This window comes from Coffea arabica, chromosome 5e (genome assembly GCF_036785885.1).
Source record: "Coffea arabica cultivar ET-39 chromosome 5e, Coffea Arabica ET-39 HiFi, whole genome shotgun sequence".
Lineage (NCBI taxonomy): Eukaryota > Viridiplantae > Streptophyta > Magnoliopsida > Gentianales > Rubiaceae > Coffea > Coffea arabica.
In genome coordinates, this window is record NC_092318.1 from 43,742,066 (window position 1) to 43,760,436 (window position 18,371).

Here is an 18,371-nt window from a genome sequence, read left to right on the forward strand (position 1 = left end):
AGATGCTCTTTTCACCTTCCACCCTCCTTTGTGCTAAAGCTATAGTTGAGGAGTCAGGGGAAAAAGAAAACGAAAAGAGAAGAGAAAAATCGTTTTGTTGTTGAACTGTTTAAATTTTAAAAATGCATTTGAGTCACGCCTTCTCTGAATGAGGATGCATGGCACTTAGTACCATTTCCATTTATAATGAAAAGTATATGTCAATTGTGTTAACGTTATATGGTGCTATTTGGAATGTACATTCTAAATTTCTTTTTTAGCCACAATATGATATTTAAAAGTTGGGAACAGTTGTCACTAGCAACCATTCTAACCTCATTTCCAGTACATTAACACTAAGTTAATTTAATTGGTGAGGACGGATTATTTTTTCGTAAAATGTCATGCATTTGAATCTCGCTATTTATACGAGGGCTATATTCACAAATGACCTATGGTCCTAAAAATATGTGTGCATAAGTGACTTATGGTCCTGAGATTATGTACTTTGATATGTAGCAACGACTAGAGCCAAATTCACACAAACATTTTCCGACCAAAAAAATTGTATTTAAATGTTTTATATTAAAATGTGACATTTTGGTGAAATGACATGTCTTCAACTTTTCCCCTCTAATTTCAATCTCTTTTTGCTTTATACTACTTTCTATTCATCAGTTGGTTGTGGCAATCTTTATATTAATTGAACGCAGTACTTAATTATTTTTTACTAGTGCTTTATTTTCTTTATGCTTTTCGTATGGACGAATGGATAATAAAAGCTACTCCATTATTAGTTAGCATAGGACCAGCATTACAAGGGCTTGGCGTTCACATTGACGAAAGGAAACATCCAGGAAAATTGCATCTAAAAGACTTTCTCAAAGTTTGGATGAAATTATCAAAGCTTAAGTCAGAACTGCTTTTCAATTTCTACATTGATTGGACAATTAAAGCTACTCCATTAAAAGCAGAGGACCACCACCGAAAGGGAAAAGACTTGCCCCTTGACAAACATGAGGAGAGGAAAATCCAGGAAGTTGCAGGGAAGGCTTTTCAAATTTTGGAAGTGGAATCATATTAAGTGAAATTTGAGTAAAATCCTTACATGCTATAGGAGATTATTGGCAAAGTGAATATTACTATCTGTAAGGTAACTACTAACAAACGACATTAGTCCCTTTTTTTAATCTTTGTTTTTTCTGATTCCAAAAAGAAAAAAAGAAAAAGAAAGGGTTATTATCACTTCACCTCCCTAACCTTTATAATTATTATCAATTTACCCCATAATGTTATTTTTTAGTCAATTTTTCCCCAAGACTAATGGTCAAAGCAAATGGTGTTATATGATTTAGATGAAATGACATATGTAGCCCAAAATAATAATTGATGAGAAAAATGCCCATTTGTTCCAAAATTGCACTGGGCAGGAAAAAGGCACATTACATAGGCAAATATAAAGTTTAGACTCACCAAAAGTTCAGATAGGTCTAGAAAAATTTCATATTTTAACCTTGTAACTAAAGCAGCCAACAAATTAAGAGAAGAAACAAGAAATAAAGAAAAAAGAATTAAAAAATTAAGGGATTTGTGAATGATTGAAGAAAAAAGAGGATTAAAAAAAGGCTGGATTTTATTTTAAGAGAAAAGGAATTAGAAAAATCAAGACAGTTGCATATGTTATGAGCAAAAGAGAAAAGAAACAAGGCTTAAGGATATTTTCATCCTAAAAATAAAAAATGACACATAAAAAAGCTACATGGCCAACTTTTCAATCAACTTATTGACTTGGCTAACGGAAATGGGTAAACTGACTAAAAGATAACATTAGAAAATAAATTGATAGTAGGTATAAAGGTTAGGAAGGTAAAGTGATAATAACCTAAAAAGAAACTAGAAACCTTCCAAGAAAGAAGAGGAAAAGGACTGGACCAGAAACTCACTTAATGAAGAGCAAATTACACTTTATCCCCCTGTAGTTTAGTACTTTTTTACATAGCCTCCCTATAGTTTCAAAAGTTATACATAACCCCCCTCATGATTTGGATTAAAGTATCAAAGTAACAGAATTTGCATTCTATAACAGAGTCAACTAAAATGCCAAAAATACTCCTATGTAATGTTGAAATTTATTTATTAACCATAGGGAGGGTTATGTATATGTTTTGAAAATCCTAAGCGGGTGATATGATAAAACACTAAATCATAAGTGAGTTATATAATAAAATATAAAATCATTCGGGGATAGAATGTTATGCATATTATGTTTATATATTTTGGTCATTTAAGCCATTTTAGTTTTTAAATAAGGGTAATTTTGATATGTTTATAGGTTTCAATACAAATGATCATTTTCGTCATTTTGATACTTTAATCCAAATTATAAGGGGTGTTATATATAACTTTTAAAACTATAGAGAATTATGTGAAAAATAGCTATAGCACAGGGGGTAAAGTGTATTTTGCCCCTTAATTAATGTCACTAGCAATGTCATCTAGATATTAGGGGATACGACGTTAGTGGTTTTATGTAGATGTCAAGCTGGAGGAAGGGTTGGATTGTGTGGTAAGATGGGAGAGATCGTAAGTAAGAGATCCTAAATTCAAGAATTTCCACTAAAAAAAATTTACAGAGTAAATGTCAAGCTCTGCGAAATTACTTGTATACATTTTCCCTTTTTGTCTAGCCTCAACTTGATCCGCACAAAATTCTTACTTGAGCAAACATCATTCTTTACATGCCTTGAATTTTTCAATCAAATTCAATTACTTTAGTATGGTTATTAGTTCATAAGTTGAAGCGTTCTTAAAAAAGATATCCAGTGAATACAACTTTTGAACAATAAATGCCTAGAAAAAAAAACATTATGTGAATGCATTTTTTCTAAGAAACATATTATATTCAGTGAATACGTTTGTCACCTTTTCAAAAGGGGTTTGAAAACTACCACTCTTTGTAAATTTCTTTTAAAAGATCATACTCTTGGGAATTTACTCCTCAAGAGGACCGCGTGCAGCCTTTCAAACTGCTACACCGATAGAGGTGCATGTTTATCTAGTAACCACAAAATCTTAGTGGAGTACTTATATTTACTCTATATTTATTTGTTATTACTACCAGACTATGTATTAGACCATGAGAAAAGAAAAGGGAAAACAATTAACATTTATACTATCAATCAAAAGACTAAAAAGATTTGCACAAGTGAAGTTCACTATTTCTTTCAATCTCCGGGCTTAGATTTCACCTCAATTTTATTTTTAACTCTTTCCTCTTGCTCAGGCCCTTGCAGTTTTACAGAATACAGAGTCATAAAAAAATTTTAAAAAAAGGGAAAAAAAAAAGATCTCGAAGGAAATCGATTCCCAGTCCAGAGCCATTATCAGTTGTTCTCAACATTCTTCTTCAATGTCCATCCAAATAATGATGTATTATCAATTCTATCATCAACTGTGGTTCTCCAAATTCAGCTGATTTTCCAGCAAAAGCCCGTCAAAATGCCGGCTTTGCTCAGTAAATTGGGCCACCTGATCTTGCATCTTTCTCACATCACGTCCAACCAAGAAAAGTTTCCAAAACTTCTCCTGTTGTACCCTTCTCTGCAATGCAATGAAATCATTCTCTAATTTTTGTACTTCCTCCAACCAATTGTTCACCTCTGATTTCCTCTTTTGTCCTGATAGCTCACCTCCTTCCACTTGCTCCTTTATGTCAGATGCCCTGCTGCTCAATGCCCTCAAGTTCCTAGCCAGCAATTCCATATCTGATCTCAAACCCCAGTAACTTGTCCCTGTATCCACCGATACCTCTGCAGCCCTTTCAGCCACTGTGTCCTCCACCTTCTCTTTAAACTTGCCAAGCAGTCTTGTCACTTCAGATATGACCTTCTCAATGATGCTCACAATGATTTGCAGCATCATATCCAAGGCCTTCCAAATTGCATCTGTCATCTGATAAAACAGACCAAAGAATGTTAGATTTTACAACAGAAGGAATTAATAAAACAAAATCCCCTTCTTGCAGGTGCCCTTTTTTACCCCCAAAATTTTGATCTAGGATTCGAACCATGAAATTAATAGCAGGAAGGTCATTGGGCAAATCCTGGTGGTTTTTTGCAAAGCAAGTGCTTTATATATGAATGAAATAAATTATACCTTAAATTTTGACAGGAAAGAACCCTTGAGAATAATTATACCTTGAAATTTTGGTATACCGTTCAACTGAAGCTGCAGACAATTTATCAAAGAATAACAAGCGAGAGAGAGACTAGTCGGGGAAGAAGGCGATCTCTGTCCAGACGTTGACGTTGACGATCTAAATCTTGGAAAACTGGTGAGAAAGTTTTGGGAAGATACCAGGCAAAAGTAGAAAGTGAGACCCACAGTACAAAATGAAAGGCTACTGAAATTGTTAGGATTGTCCTGCCGATATCAGTTAATAACAAGATTAGAAATCCGGACAAAAGATTGCAGCATCAAGTTAGACTTAATTAGTTCAAGAGCATGATCGAAATGAAGACTTCTTAGTTATACAAAATTAAAGTCAAACTAGACTTAATTCATTTCCCCTTTGATAGAATGGAGACGCATCCTGGTTGCTGATGAATCAGTAAATATAAATGTGTCAGAAAGCAAAAGCAAAATGATTTCACGGATTACGATTTTTTGTTCCCAGATATTTATGGTTTAAAAAAAATTTAATCTTGATTTCTTGTTTTTTAATCTTCATTTTAATCTGTTGCAGATGGTATGAACAATAAGGTTGCTGCACTTGGTGATGTTTTACAGACAAAAGGAAGTTGGTTTTCCTTTGTCTCACGTAGAATGACAAGTAATTGAATTGTCTGCTGCAAAATTTGGGCTAACAATCTCATTGGCATCGAAAGGCGAACAAGTTCCTTTACATCTCATTGACAAGAGGAAGCATCATCCCATGTTTCTTTACATTTTTCCTTTTTATAGTGGTCATTGTAAAGAAGCTTGATCTGTGCATGACAGGTTATCAGCCTGTTCAATAATAAATACCTGCTCAGCTAAAGTTAATTTCTGTAGATAGTGGTAAGTAGGGTCGAATCCATAGGGATTGGGTATAACTGTTTCTTTTCAAATCCACAGTAACCAGGGGGTATTTTTATGTAGAAGGTGACAATCAAATAAGTGCAAATAAAATCCAAGAAACTACTAAAAATTAAATAACAATTTACTAAAGTCAAATGAATGATAACTAATAATCTAGCCAATAAATAATTTCAACAATGGTTCACCTAATTGATCATTGATGCAAAGGCAATTCCAATTATTTACTGATAAATAGGTTATAACTGTCAAACAAGCGATGACAGTCAACCCCTCCTTACTGTGTCGGTGATCAAAGTACGCTCGTTAATCACTACTCTAATTGAGAAATAATCTTAGGTACGCCCATAAGATTTAATTCCCCAATTGCCTTACATATTAGAGAAGCCATATTCTAATCAAATAACGCACTACCAGGGTTATTTTAGATTAGCCTGCGTATTCTCCTGACACAAATCTAATCATGCCAGTTGTCACTGTTTCAAGGCAATTAAACAATTACGGATTTAATACCCTAATTTTCAATAGATTACCAAATTAACTAATTATCCGGATCCAAAACAATCAATTAATTAAATAACCATAAGTACTGCAATCAGAGAATATGCAAATACCAATAAATAAAAGAAAAGATAAAATTAAATCGATCTCACAATCTTCAGGCGAATCAAAGCCTCCATTGTTCCTTGACTAGACAAAGGGATTTAACTCATCCCTTGTCTACTCCTACCGAAAAGAAAAGAAAAGAAAAGAAAAGAAAAGAAAAGAAACTCAAGATGAAAGGAAAAGTCAAAGGCTTCCAATTTGCTCTTGACATCCGTAAGAATCAAAAGCAAAAGGAGATCCAAGGGAAAAGTCAACAAAAGCTAAGCTAAAGGAGAAAAAGTTCTCTCCTGCTCCTAATGCCTATTCCTATCTAAAATTGCCATCCTCTGGCGGCGGCTCCCACCCGAGAGGAAGAAGAGCACAGCCCTGCGTTCCTTTACTTCTTTTATGCTGTCTTCCGTAAATTACCAAAGAGGGTCGCGTCTTGATATTTTAAAAATATCCCTGGACGCCTGCTACTTGAACTCCTTCCTAATGACTGTCAAATTGGCACTTGATATGATATTTTCGTTGTACTTCCTGAAATAAATGCAAAATATCAAAAGTGAGTAGAATCTAGCAATTAATCCACATCAGGCCAGATAATAGGGAAAATTAATAATAAAATAAATGGTAAAATTATAACCTATCAATTCCCCTCACACCTAAACCATGCTTGTCCTCGAGCATGAGAACAACAAACAAACACCAATATTTGATAGTGGCTATTGCTCTATCCACCAAATTGTCAAGATACCAAGAAAAATAATAATCAAGCATCAATGGTCAAGTCCAAGAAACATCACTTCGGTTAGCTTTTAAACCATAAACTCTTCCAATTTCAGGTTAACTAATCTAAGAAAAAAGAGTGATCGCTCATCATTTATCAGCGAATGGTCTAACTATTAACCAAAATCTCAACATTAAATCCATAAATCGGCAAGCTGACTTTTATCACACATTAACACAATCATCACCTTTTTTTGGTATTTTTTTTCTTTTTTTTTTCAATAGTAGCACAAGACTTAGTCTTATAGCCATGGAAGCCTTTTGACTCGAACTCTGACATTTGTTAGATGAAAGAGCCCGGTTACTCAGTTTCTATCGTCACGTGACCACGTACTTATAGTAATTACTACTTTTTGACGCAAGAATCGACACTTTTGATGAAGATCCCAGGTTACTCGGTAGTAAAGACTAGCGGAGCACAGTTAACTCTTATTCACAGCCAAATAACACAAAAACTCAAAATAACACAAAAATCAAAAGAGAATTTACATCAGCTAGTCTCATTTTCAAACATGGAGAACTGAGATTAATAACCGGACCAATTCACATGAAAATGCCAACAATCATTCCCTATGCCTAGAAAAGTTAACTAAAAATTATAAGAGTAAAACAATCACCGATATTCACTAAAGAGATGTTCTTGAATTCAACCACATTAACTTGATACCCTTTTATTATTAAAACTTGGTAATAGCAGAATTAGAGACAACAATCCAACATCAAACTTTGGTATTCATTAAAAAAAAGAAAGTAAACGAAGACTAGACAAATAACAAACTAAAAATAAAAGAAGAACATCTGGAAATTAAAAACTAGAAAAAAACTAGCGCAGCTATCCCTCCCACACCTAGATCCTACATTGTCCTCAATGGAGGGATTAAAGCAATTAAAACGAAGAGGACAACGAAACTTCCCTCTCGAGTGGCTACGGGGCAAGCGGGGATGGTGGAGGGAAACCGATGTAGTGGAAGTACACGCCCAAGTTTTGAGACATCATAGCTCAATCTAACCAGCAAATGCAAGACTCTGTACACCCAAAATCTCAACAAATGGTTCCAGTTGGCCAGTTAATGCCTTAACTTAGAATCAGCAATTTCAACAATGACAGCTTAGATATTTGACAATAATCACTCAGCCAACCAAATAGAGGCACCCAATTGAGGTCCAATTACCCCACCAGTACCACTGGTGCAAATCACAATACAAAACCAAAGAAATTGCTAAAGCAGAGCAAAGCAGTAGTAGAGCAATAGCACCAAGTATGTAGTCACCCACTAGCAAAGAAAGAATACCCAAAGAAAAATACCAACACGATAAGTATTCAACCCCGGCCATTGAAGTCAACAATCGGCCAAAGAAGGATTTAGAGCAGCTTGACAATCACATGCACAAATAAAATAATCGAAAGCACAGACAATGGTCCCCAAATTAGCAATATGAACCAATCGCCAGAATGTCCCCAGTAATGCAATTAGTGATGACCAATCTCACAAAGTAAATCACGCGGCACAAGGCCCCAATTCAATAGGCAATATCAGAAATAATTGAACCAAAACTTTAGTAATCGAAACACTGGCAGAGATGCCTTCCAATGATCAATAGACAAATGCAAAATTTCAGCCCACCCAAAATTTCATCAAATGACTCTAGTTGGACAGTTAATCGCACAAGCAGCATCAAACAATATTAAAGACTTGGAATTGGAGTTCGAGTACCTCCACCATTGGAAGCTACCAAATAATCGTTGTGACAGAGAATGATGTCGGGGCCAAAGGACAGCTAGTGGTGGCAGCGTGCATGCGAGGGTGGGCAAAGAGAGAGAGATGGCGGCGGATCGATGGGTGCGACGGACAGAGGTTTTGCGTCGAGCAAAAGGAAGAAACAAGGGAGAAGAGAGAAAGAAGAAAGAAACAAAGAAAAAAGAAGAAAAGAAGAAAAAGAAAGAGAAAGAGAAATTGTTTTTGTTTTTGTTTTTTAGTTAAAAAAAATTATACTCTGAAAATCTAAGCTACGGTGAAACAAAAATTTAAAAAAAATTTTAATTTTTTTTGAATTTTTTTGAAAATTTTTTCTCATTGACAAATTTTATTTTTGAGATTCAAAAGCAGAGATTAACCGACAATCAACAACTGTTCTTGAGTTTTTTAAATACTTATCTCTCCCGTGAACGTGACGTGGGCACGCCATGAAGGCACAGAAGGAGGAGCTTTCCAGGTGACTGGATGCGGGCACGTCATGAGGGCAAGAACCCTTCTGACCGTGAGCTCTCCATGTGACTTGACGCGGGCACGTCAAGGGGATTGGAACCCTTTTTTTTACCAAGCACCAGGAGATCACGCGCCAAGTTGGCGCAAGCACGTCATGTCAAAGAAATACCTATGAATCATCGAAAACGAGAATTGAAGCCATAAATCAGTCAAATCTAAGGAAAAATATATCTAAACTAACGAACAAAAATGAACAAATAACTAAAAGAAATTGGGTTGCCTCCCAATGAGCGTCTTTCTTTAATGTCTTTGGCTAGACATTGTCATATTTTCTCAAAGCAGATAAAATCTTGTGGCTCGTTTTAATGTTTCATCCTCTATATAATCCTGATAACCCTCGTAAATAAAGTAATTCTTAAGCACACGAGTTACGATATTCCCTGGACTACTAAATGGCGCCAAACAAGTCAACGATAATTTGAATTCTCTATTCACTCCTCCCTCATTTGCATTTATTGGTTCAAGATATCTTGCCATCGCCACTCTTAATTTATTCATGTCATGAAATTCAAAATTTTTTGGTATAATAAAGTCAATTTCATTAACAGGAATTGAAGAATAAGAGTCAGGAGAATATTGATGAAGGAATGAATGAGATGTCACCGCATTTGAAGATTGTTCACTGGATTCATTCACTTGAACGAGTTGATACTGGGATCTCATTTCTTGCACCTCAGTTTCCTTTTCAACTGCAGCTTTAGATCTATTTTCTTGAAACTCTTGCAGTTCCATGTCATTTGGCCGGACAATTGCACTCTCATCTTCCTCAAGGTTGATATTGGTCTGTGAGGGCAATTCTTCAAGGTGAAAAGCTAATCGCGTTATTCTGGATGTCAATAGATGTACTTGATCTGCCATCCCAGATGTCAATAGTTGCACTTGATCCGCCATCACTTGTATCTCCTGTTGAAATCGATATGAATTAGCAGTTAGTAATTCAATCATTTCTTCAATAGACATACCTAACACGGAAGATGATTGCTGAGACTCTTGCTGTTGAAAATCCATTGGCCCGGTCGTATAATTAAAATTGAAATTATCCCACCATCCTTGATCATACCTGTTTGAGTAAGGGTCATACCACGTTTGAAATCGAGACAAAAAATCTCCAAAAGTATTAATTGGAACACTTAGATTATCTTGAAATACGGGGCATATGTCGGTTGAATAACTTGAAAAAAAATAAGTCTCACAATTTGCAACCGCCAATTGATCATTATGAAAAACACGAGTCTCATAACCACATTCAGGAATAAAGTCCAGTCTATCATCAAAATACGGAATGTTAGCAGCCATAAACTACATAAAAAAAGAAAAATAAATAAATAATGAAAACAAGATGAACTCAAAAAGAAACAAATTAATCTGACACCAGTCCCCGGCAACGGCGCAAAAAATTTACAGGTTGTTGCCTGTGCAATAATAAATACCTGCTCAACTAAAGTTAATTTCTGCAGATAGTGGTAAGCAGGGTCGAATCCATAGGGACTGGGTGTAACTGTTTCTTTTCAAATCCACAGTAACCAAGGGGTATTTTTGTGTAGAATGTGACAATCAAATAAGTGCAAATAAAATCCAAGAAACTACTAAAAATTAAATAACAATTTACTAAAGTCAAATGAATGATAACTAATGATCTAGCCAAGAAATAACTTCAACAATGGTTCACCTAATTGATCATTGATGCAAAGACAATTCCAATTATTTATTGATAAATAGGTTATAACTGTCAAACAAGCGATGACAATCAACCCCTCCTTACTGTGTCGGTGATCAAGGTACGCTCGTTAATCACTGCTCTAATTGAGAAATAATCTTAGGTACGCCCATAAGATTTAATTCACCAATTGCCTTACGTATTAGAGAAGCCCTATTCTAATCAAATAACGCACTACCAGGGTTATTTTAGATTAGCCTGCGTATTCTCCTGACACAAATCTAATCATGCAAGTTGTCACTGTTTCAAGGCAATTAAACAATTACGGATTTAATGTCATAATTGACAATAGATTACCAAATTAACTAATTATCCGGATCCAAGACAATCAATTAATTAAATAACCATAAGTACTGCAATCAGAGAATATGCAAATACCAATAAATAAAAGAAAAGATAAAATTAAATCGATCTCACAATCTTCAGGCGAATCAAAGCCTCCGCTGTTCCTTGACTAGACAAAGGGATTTAACTCATCCCTTGTCTACTCCTACCGAAAAGAAAAGAAAAGAAACTCAAGCTACCGAAAAGAAACTCATCCCTTGTCTACTCCTGCTACTTGAACTCCTTCTTAATGACTGTCAAATTGGCACTTGTTATGATATTTTTGTTGTACTCCCTGAAATAAATGTAAAATATCAAAAGTGAGTAGAATCTAGCAATTAATCCACATCAGGTCAGATAATAGGAAAAATTAATAATAAAATAAATAATAAAATTGCAACCTATCAGTGCACAAAATTATTCATGTCACGGGTCAAGCTTGTTCTTTTCTTTAATTCTAAATGTTGCTGCTGAACTCCATTAGGAATTTGAATTTCTTTCATTTTTGGTGCTGGTAAACAAGGCTTCAATTGATCTTCTTCTGCGACAGCAATTTTCTTGGCTACCTAAAATAGCAAATATTTTACATCAATAAGGTTAGAGCTGATGAGAACGTCTATGCTAGTGGAAAAAGCATATCAATGTTGAACTTTCAGCCTCTCCCTCTGATGATACCGATCTTTCAGGCAATCTAGCGTAGTTCTATTCATCCTACTAAATCTTTCAAAAAATGCATCAAGGGCATTCTTTGTACTAGGATTTTCCCACTCTAGTGATTCCCACCATTCTTCATTGCCACCAATATTTCTAAGATTGATTGGAGGAGAGGGTACTCCATTGATAGTGGGAAGTAACAAAGGCAGCCACTTTAACTTTGGGCAGGCATATACTTGAATTTCAGCGATTGAATTACATATCATGGTTGCCTTACACATGATGTTCAGTTCTGGTAGCCAACTCAGATACAACCCGCTTAACTTTGGGAGTATGATAATGGTGGTAGCTTCACTTGAAGTCAACTGGATGCCTTCTCCTCCTCCTCGTCCTATCTCCTATCTCCTCCAATCCTTCACAGTTATCGACATGTAAGAAATCCAGATTTTAAAGGTTTTACAGAAATTGCACAGTGAAGAGCTTCTTCATTTTGTGACATTCTGAAATCCGCACACGTGCTAGGGAAAAAATGGTGCCAGATTGAGGCAGCAGTTGGTGTCTAAAAGATGTTTCTGATACCCAATAAAAGAGTCCAACGAGATTAGGCATGTTTGCATGATTGAGCTCTAGAAGATTTCGTAGTGGACTAGAACGGGATTCCAATAGCAGATTATGCAGTGGAGGGAGAGTTGAGGACAACCTAAAAAGGTACCGAACTTCATCTAACCCACAAATCTTGAAAAAAGACAAGTTGTTCAAGCTCATCAAGTTCTTAAAAACATCGGTCAAGAGCCTACTTGCCAAGCCAATACATTTCAGAAGACTTAAAAGACTTTCAATAACATTTGGCAACAATAGCACGGGAATCCATTCTCTGGAGAAGTTACACTGGTGGAAAACCAACGGTTTTCCCTTACGAAATCAATGTTGTCATTCGCATTACAATACCCCTCTTCAGGTAAAGACTCATTCAATTCAAGAGTATAGTATTTGGGCCACAGATTAGATTTCGTAAATGCTATGAAAAGGTATATTTCCTGTAAACACTTCTAATTGGTTCAACACTTGTGGACCATTAACTTGTATAGGACCCATTCAAGATGGTGTTCTTGGAAAATGTCGCTTTGATATTATCTTCTGCTTAAGATTTTCACATGCATTCATGAAAAGCTGCTCAAGGTTGACTAATGATCCCAAGCCTTGAGGTAAATCCTGAATTCCAGATTCAGATAGGTCCAATTCCCTCAGTTGCTTGAGCTTTCCTAGTGGTTACACAGGTAGAAGGTAGAGACAACCTTTCAACACCAAAGCAGTGAGATTCACTTTGTCTGAGACACAATTAGGCAACTCTGCCTTAGCTCTAGACCAACTTCGATTCAAAATCTTAAGTTCACATATGTGCCTAAAGAATGATTCTGTAATTCTTTCAACATTTAAGGCATCAAGTAGCAGGATTGAAAGATCCAAACAGTTTGGTGACATGCCCGGTGGAATTACTATTCTAAATGTTCAGAGCACAATAACGAACTGCATCTAGATATAGGGAAACTCTGTTGAGATCTTCTGTCCATTCTTTTCGTTCAAGTATTAGATTTGAATCTGCTTTTCAGCTCTTCACCAAGAACCTAGGCACATCTCCTGTAATCTTTGAAACAGAGTTTTTACTCGTGATCCTTAATGCCATATCTCTTATCAAATCATGCAATTTTACACATCCATCTCCCACCGAATTTGTAGTTTCTTCCAGCAAGCAAACTCTAATTAGTTTGCTTAGTATCATTTGACCATGATCAAATTCTTCAGATTTTAAGTTGCCTTTAGGCATTAACCCTGCCCAAATATAGAGATTTATAGACTCCTCTTTCTATATAGCCCAATCTTCTGGAAAAAGACAGCAGTACAGGAAACAATGCTTTGGATATTTATTCAAGCAGTTAAACTCCATTCCTGGATGGGAAATACGTCTCTTTCCACATTATCATTCCCAAGTGAGCATGCTTTCAATTGTTCCAACGCAGTTTTCCGCTCACAGATATCACTAACACCTCTCATGCTAGTGGCCATTCTGACGATACCAAGAGGCAAACTGGCACAGCTTTTTGCGACAGACTTGGAATCTTTACCACATCTACATGAAGCACTGTCTCAGGGCCAAGTCTATTCTTGAACAAATACCAAGCTTCGTTTATATTCAAAGTTTTGGTTTCAAAATCTTTTGACAACGCATCCTGTGGCATAATCCTATAGAGAGCGCAGTCAAAATCAATCTAAACTTGTTTGCACCAAGAGAATTCCAACTCTTTCCATAGAAATTTCTTGCCAAATATCGTCCAGTATTAATCCAGACGGCTGCACCATGGCCCTAGACAACTTGGCAGCCTTGGTATCCTCGTCATCCTCACCTGAAAAACAAAGTCTTACATGCTTAGTAATGTCGTCCTGCCACTTTTATTTGCTGAATTCTCGAGAGACAGTGATCCAATAAACCTTGAATTCGGTGTTCTCAAGAAGATGATAATGGATGTTTTTCCCTCAAAGTTGTCTTTCCTACTCCTCCCATACCATAAATCCCAATGTTTGATATGTTCTCTGTGAACAGCAATGCCAGATACTTTTCAAAACTTGGTTGAACATTTCTCCAAACAATTTGCTGTCACTTGCTGTTCATTTCTACTCTGAAAAGCCTCAAGCAAAGGCCTATCAAAATGCTGACTTTGCTTCATAATTACATCCACCCTTGCACCTATTCTTGCCACCATCTCCGCACTACTAAGTGCATTTCTCAAAACTTCTCCCTCTTCTACTATCTTTCCGATGAATTAAATTCATCTTTAATTTCTTCTACCTCCTCAAACCAATTTTCAACCTCTCTTTTCCTTTTCTTAGTACCTGAGAGAGTTCTTCATTTGTCACTTCGAACTCAAGGTCAGATTTTCTACAGCTTAATCTTTTAAATTCCTCTGCAGTAATCTTACATTGTCTTCCAATTTTAAATAGCCTCTCCCTTTGTCTGACACTAAGCTTCCCAACGCTTCTTTTTTTTGGGTGAGCACCTGTACTATCATACTGAGAAATGATAAATGAATTGCGAGAAAGTCAATTGCACAGAATCACAATAAATGTTCTATTCACAGTATTTGTTCTGCATGCTACCAAAGGTGTTAACCTCGTTCAATCTAAGAAAAGGTTAACTTATTTAGGTTTTACACTAAAATGTTCAATCCTAAGAAAATGCTAAATTCACGTTCAACTTTACACTTTGTTCATGATAAGTCATGAATGAAATTTTGGGTAATGATGTATTCCATATATGAAAGATAAATACGTTAGTCGTTAGTGTTGGAGACTAAAGAAAAGTCTAAGAAATAGGAAATGGAAAACTACCAGTAACAAATCTTACTACTAAACAAGTTCAAATCACTGATGTGATAAACTAGAACAATGTTAAGAACAATAACTTACTAACTTACAAATCACAGAGGCTTGATATTTGATCAATGTTCTAAAACAGAATTTTGCTCCTTCCCTTTGTGCATAAGTGCGTGAGCAATCTGTCCCCAGGCACTACAACAAAAATGGCCTTTAGCGGCATTTAAAGGTGTCAGTCTAAATAATCTAACATAACACTTTATCTATCCTCACACTTAGGGCGAGTGTTGTCCCTTCCAATGTGGGGATAGCCTCAAATCTTTAGCAGCATTCAAATGTGTCAGGAAAACCATGCTGCTATAGCATTCCTTCTACCAACAAAAACTATTTTTTGTGATAATCGAAAGTGTCCGTATAGCTTTAGAACATCAGTAGCGGATCAGTAGGATATCCTATTTATGAAGGCATCTTCAGTTGTCTTAATATATGGTTTTAAGGACACGCAGCCATGTGAATTTACATTGCTTTGGACGACATGGCCATTTGTCATTAGTGTTTTTCGAGCAAATCTATACTGACACTTTTAATTGCTAGGAGTTTTTTCCCTATTTTTTTATATGGAAGCAACCTGCAATTAGTCCTCCCTGCTATACATTCCATCAACCAGAATCCCAAGGGACTTGTAAAATTATCCCAAAGAGCAGAATGCATATAGCAATTTAAAAGAAGAAGTCAATACTCAAATATATTTCGTTAAATTAAAAGTCGATAACAAGTACTAAAATCGCAAACAAGTGCTAAAAGCAAGTACTAAAATTCCAAACCAGTACCAAAAGAATGTCATTTACAATAACTTGAATGACTTTCTTGTGCACAAACTAAAAGACTCTCATCCCTAACAAGTTGAAAGAAGTAGAAGTAGCTTCCAAACTTTCCATTTTGTTGAGAGTCCTCAGTTATAATCATGAAGTCCCCATCATTCTTCAGCTGTTTCCACCTGTGCACAAAGACTAAGGGGATCATTAGATCATCATAGTTAGAACTAAAATTCCAGAAAATCTGCAATGTAATTAAGTGCATATCTCACCAAATGACAAGGCCAAGCAACTGGTGCACCAAGTGCATCTTGAATTGTTTGCTGCAAATCATACGGTCTAATCAATTGCTCACGTGGACTCATTGCAACTTGTATCTGTATTTCATACCAGTTTGGCCCAAGAGCTTGTCCCCCGACCTCATCCAATGGATTCAGACTCCGTAAATATCCCTTTGCCATGATTTTTGTTGGGTCAAACAAACTTTTTAGTGAAACCATATTCCCTACCTAGTAAAGATTCAACAAGTACAAGAATCAAACTCATGCCAAATTCCAGATTACAAATGTGAAAGTTTAAAAGTTATAAATACTTACTAGAATAGGTCGCGTGGCTCGCGATGGAGTTTGGCCTGACACATTGCTAGATGATGATGAAGGATGTCTCGGGCTGTCAATTGGAGAGCCCCTTCCGTGTTGAACTAAAACCATTTTCTTCAAGCTAGCTATTTCATCATCTTGTCGCTGAAGCCTTTCCTCCAAACGGACCAATGTTGACTATTGTTGAACACTTATACGGTAACATGTGTTACGACTAGGAATGTCTTCCCATAAGTCCGTTGGATTCACACCGTCACTAAACAAGTGAACATGACCATGTTTGTCTTGCCCAACCACCTGGGCAAATATATCATTGCGACCAACTGGATCTTGCGACTCCGATGGAAGCTGATTTTTCAGCTCATTCATTTTTTCCTGCATAATAAAGGAAAACACTTGTTATTGCAAAAGCCTGTCTGAAAACAATGGTAGAATTTATAGGCTTGTATTCTCGGATCCTTACCAAATTCTCAGCAACTATGGTACTTGATGGAGTTCCATCGGCATGGTTATAAAACTTATTGAATATTTCTACTCTAGTAGGAGGTCTTCCCAACTGTTTAGCCCATAAGAAATTGAATTTTTTTAATTATGGTTTTAGCATTTAGCATATAATTAAAAAACAAGCTAACATAATGAAACATGTACGAGTAAAAAAAATTAGCAACTAAAAAAAGGATGAGATATCACCAAGTGGTTTCAAAAATGAGCAAATGACTTTTTCCAGTTGTGTGGTTCATCTTCTTCTCACCTCTAGCTTTCTTGTTCCTCTCACTTAGTTTCTAAATTTCAAAATCAAAAGCAAGATTACAGCATTGAATAAACACAACTTTATGAAGAATGTTGTAGCTGATTTGTACCTTTGCTTCTTCACTTTTCCAATAAGCCCAAAGTTTGATCTATTGCTCTTCCCGTACCCTTATGTCCTTTTGAAACCGAGCTTCAGCATTTGGCACGACAGGATCAAAATATGTAGCCTTTAAATCTGCCTTCTAGCTTCTCCATTTTTTGCCAATAGATCTTAAGGTCCAAGTTTCTAATCCCATAGGTAAAGCAAACCTTTCTTGAAACGTAGTTGGGAACTAGAAAATCAACATAACTTCACAGTAATTTTTGTAGAAAGCATACATAATACAAAAGCTACCATTACCTTTATCACTTCTAACATGTCCATTTTAAGTTTCCTTGACATGTTAAACCAACTTTCAACATCTATTGGACAATACATACCATTCCTAGCCAAACTGCCCAAGAATTCAGAGAAAGAGATTTTCTCACTTATTGAGATCCCATTGTCATTGAGTTTAATCTCAATCTGTGGAAGGTCCTTAAACCGACCCCAAATTTCTTTCATAAATGTAGGGCCTCAGGTTTTCTGATGTACTTCTGATAGGGTGTAATTTTCTCATTTATTTTAGTATTAATTTTCCCTATTACCTGACCTGAAGTGGATTAATTGTTGGATTCTATTCATTTTTAGTATTTTGCATTTATTTCAGGGAGTAGAATGAAAATATACTGACAGGTGCTGGAAAAGAGTCCAGATGATAAAGCTTGTCCTAGGGGCATTTTTGGAACAACAAAACGTGAGCCCTTGTGGAGCAGATTGGGCCGAAGACTTCTTTTCGGCAGGGAGCCGCCGCACATAAGAAGGACAGGGAGCAGAGGAAGACGGTTGGCTTTTATTCTTAGTTATTCATCTTTAGCTTGGCAGGAATTCTTGACTTTTTCCCTTGGACTTACTCTTGGTTGGGAAAATTTCTTTGTTTTGGTTGTTTCTTCCTACGCATGTCAGAGGAGATAAAGCAACTTTGACTTTTCCATTTTCCTTCCTGGCGTAGTCTCCTCTTCGTATGTTTGAACAAGTAGAAACCATAGAATCAGTTGCTGTAGCTCTGCTATTTTTTAAAACATTCAGACGAATTGAATTCTTCTAATTTCGAAGGACAATGGCCGCAACTTCCTTTACGATTTTGTATGGATTTTGTTCACCAAACATGAGCTAAATCTCCTCACTCTAGTCAAGGAGCAACGAAGGCTCTGGTTTGCCTAAAAATTGTGAGATCGATTTAATTTAATATTTTCCTTTTATTTATTGGTATTCACATATTCCTTGATTGCTATGCTTATGGGTATTTAATTAATTGATTGTCTTGAATCCGGATAATTAATTGATTTGGTAACCTATTGTCAATTA

At 36.0% G+C, this 18,371-nt stretch overlaps 1 protein-coding gene across 2 annotated transcripts; it reads right to left on the reverse strand.

Annotated features, from left to right (window-relative positions):
- Positions 1 to 3,175: 3,175 nt before the first annotated feature.
- On the reverse strand, positions 3,176 to 4,418 carry LOC140006297 (uncharacterized). Of its 2 annotated transcripts, none has more exons than XM_072048132.1 (2): positions 4,135 to 4,418; positions 3,176 to 3,930 (listed from the first exon to the last, which is right to left on the reverse strand). In XM_072048132.1, exon 2 carries the CDS (start codon positions 3,928 to 3,930, stop codon positions 3,427 to 3,429), a length of 504 nt encoding a protein of 167 aa, XP_071904233.1. In that variant the 5' UTR covers positions 4,135 to 4,418; the 3' UTR covers positions 3,176 to 3,426. The 2 variants fall into 2 exon arrangements, with proteins under 2 accessions (XP_071904233.1, XP_071904232.1); XM_072048131.1 differs by having other exon boundaries at positions 4,176 to 4,415.
- Between the last annotated feature and the right edge of the window lie 13,953 nt (positions 4,419 to 18,371).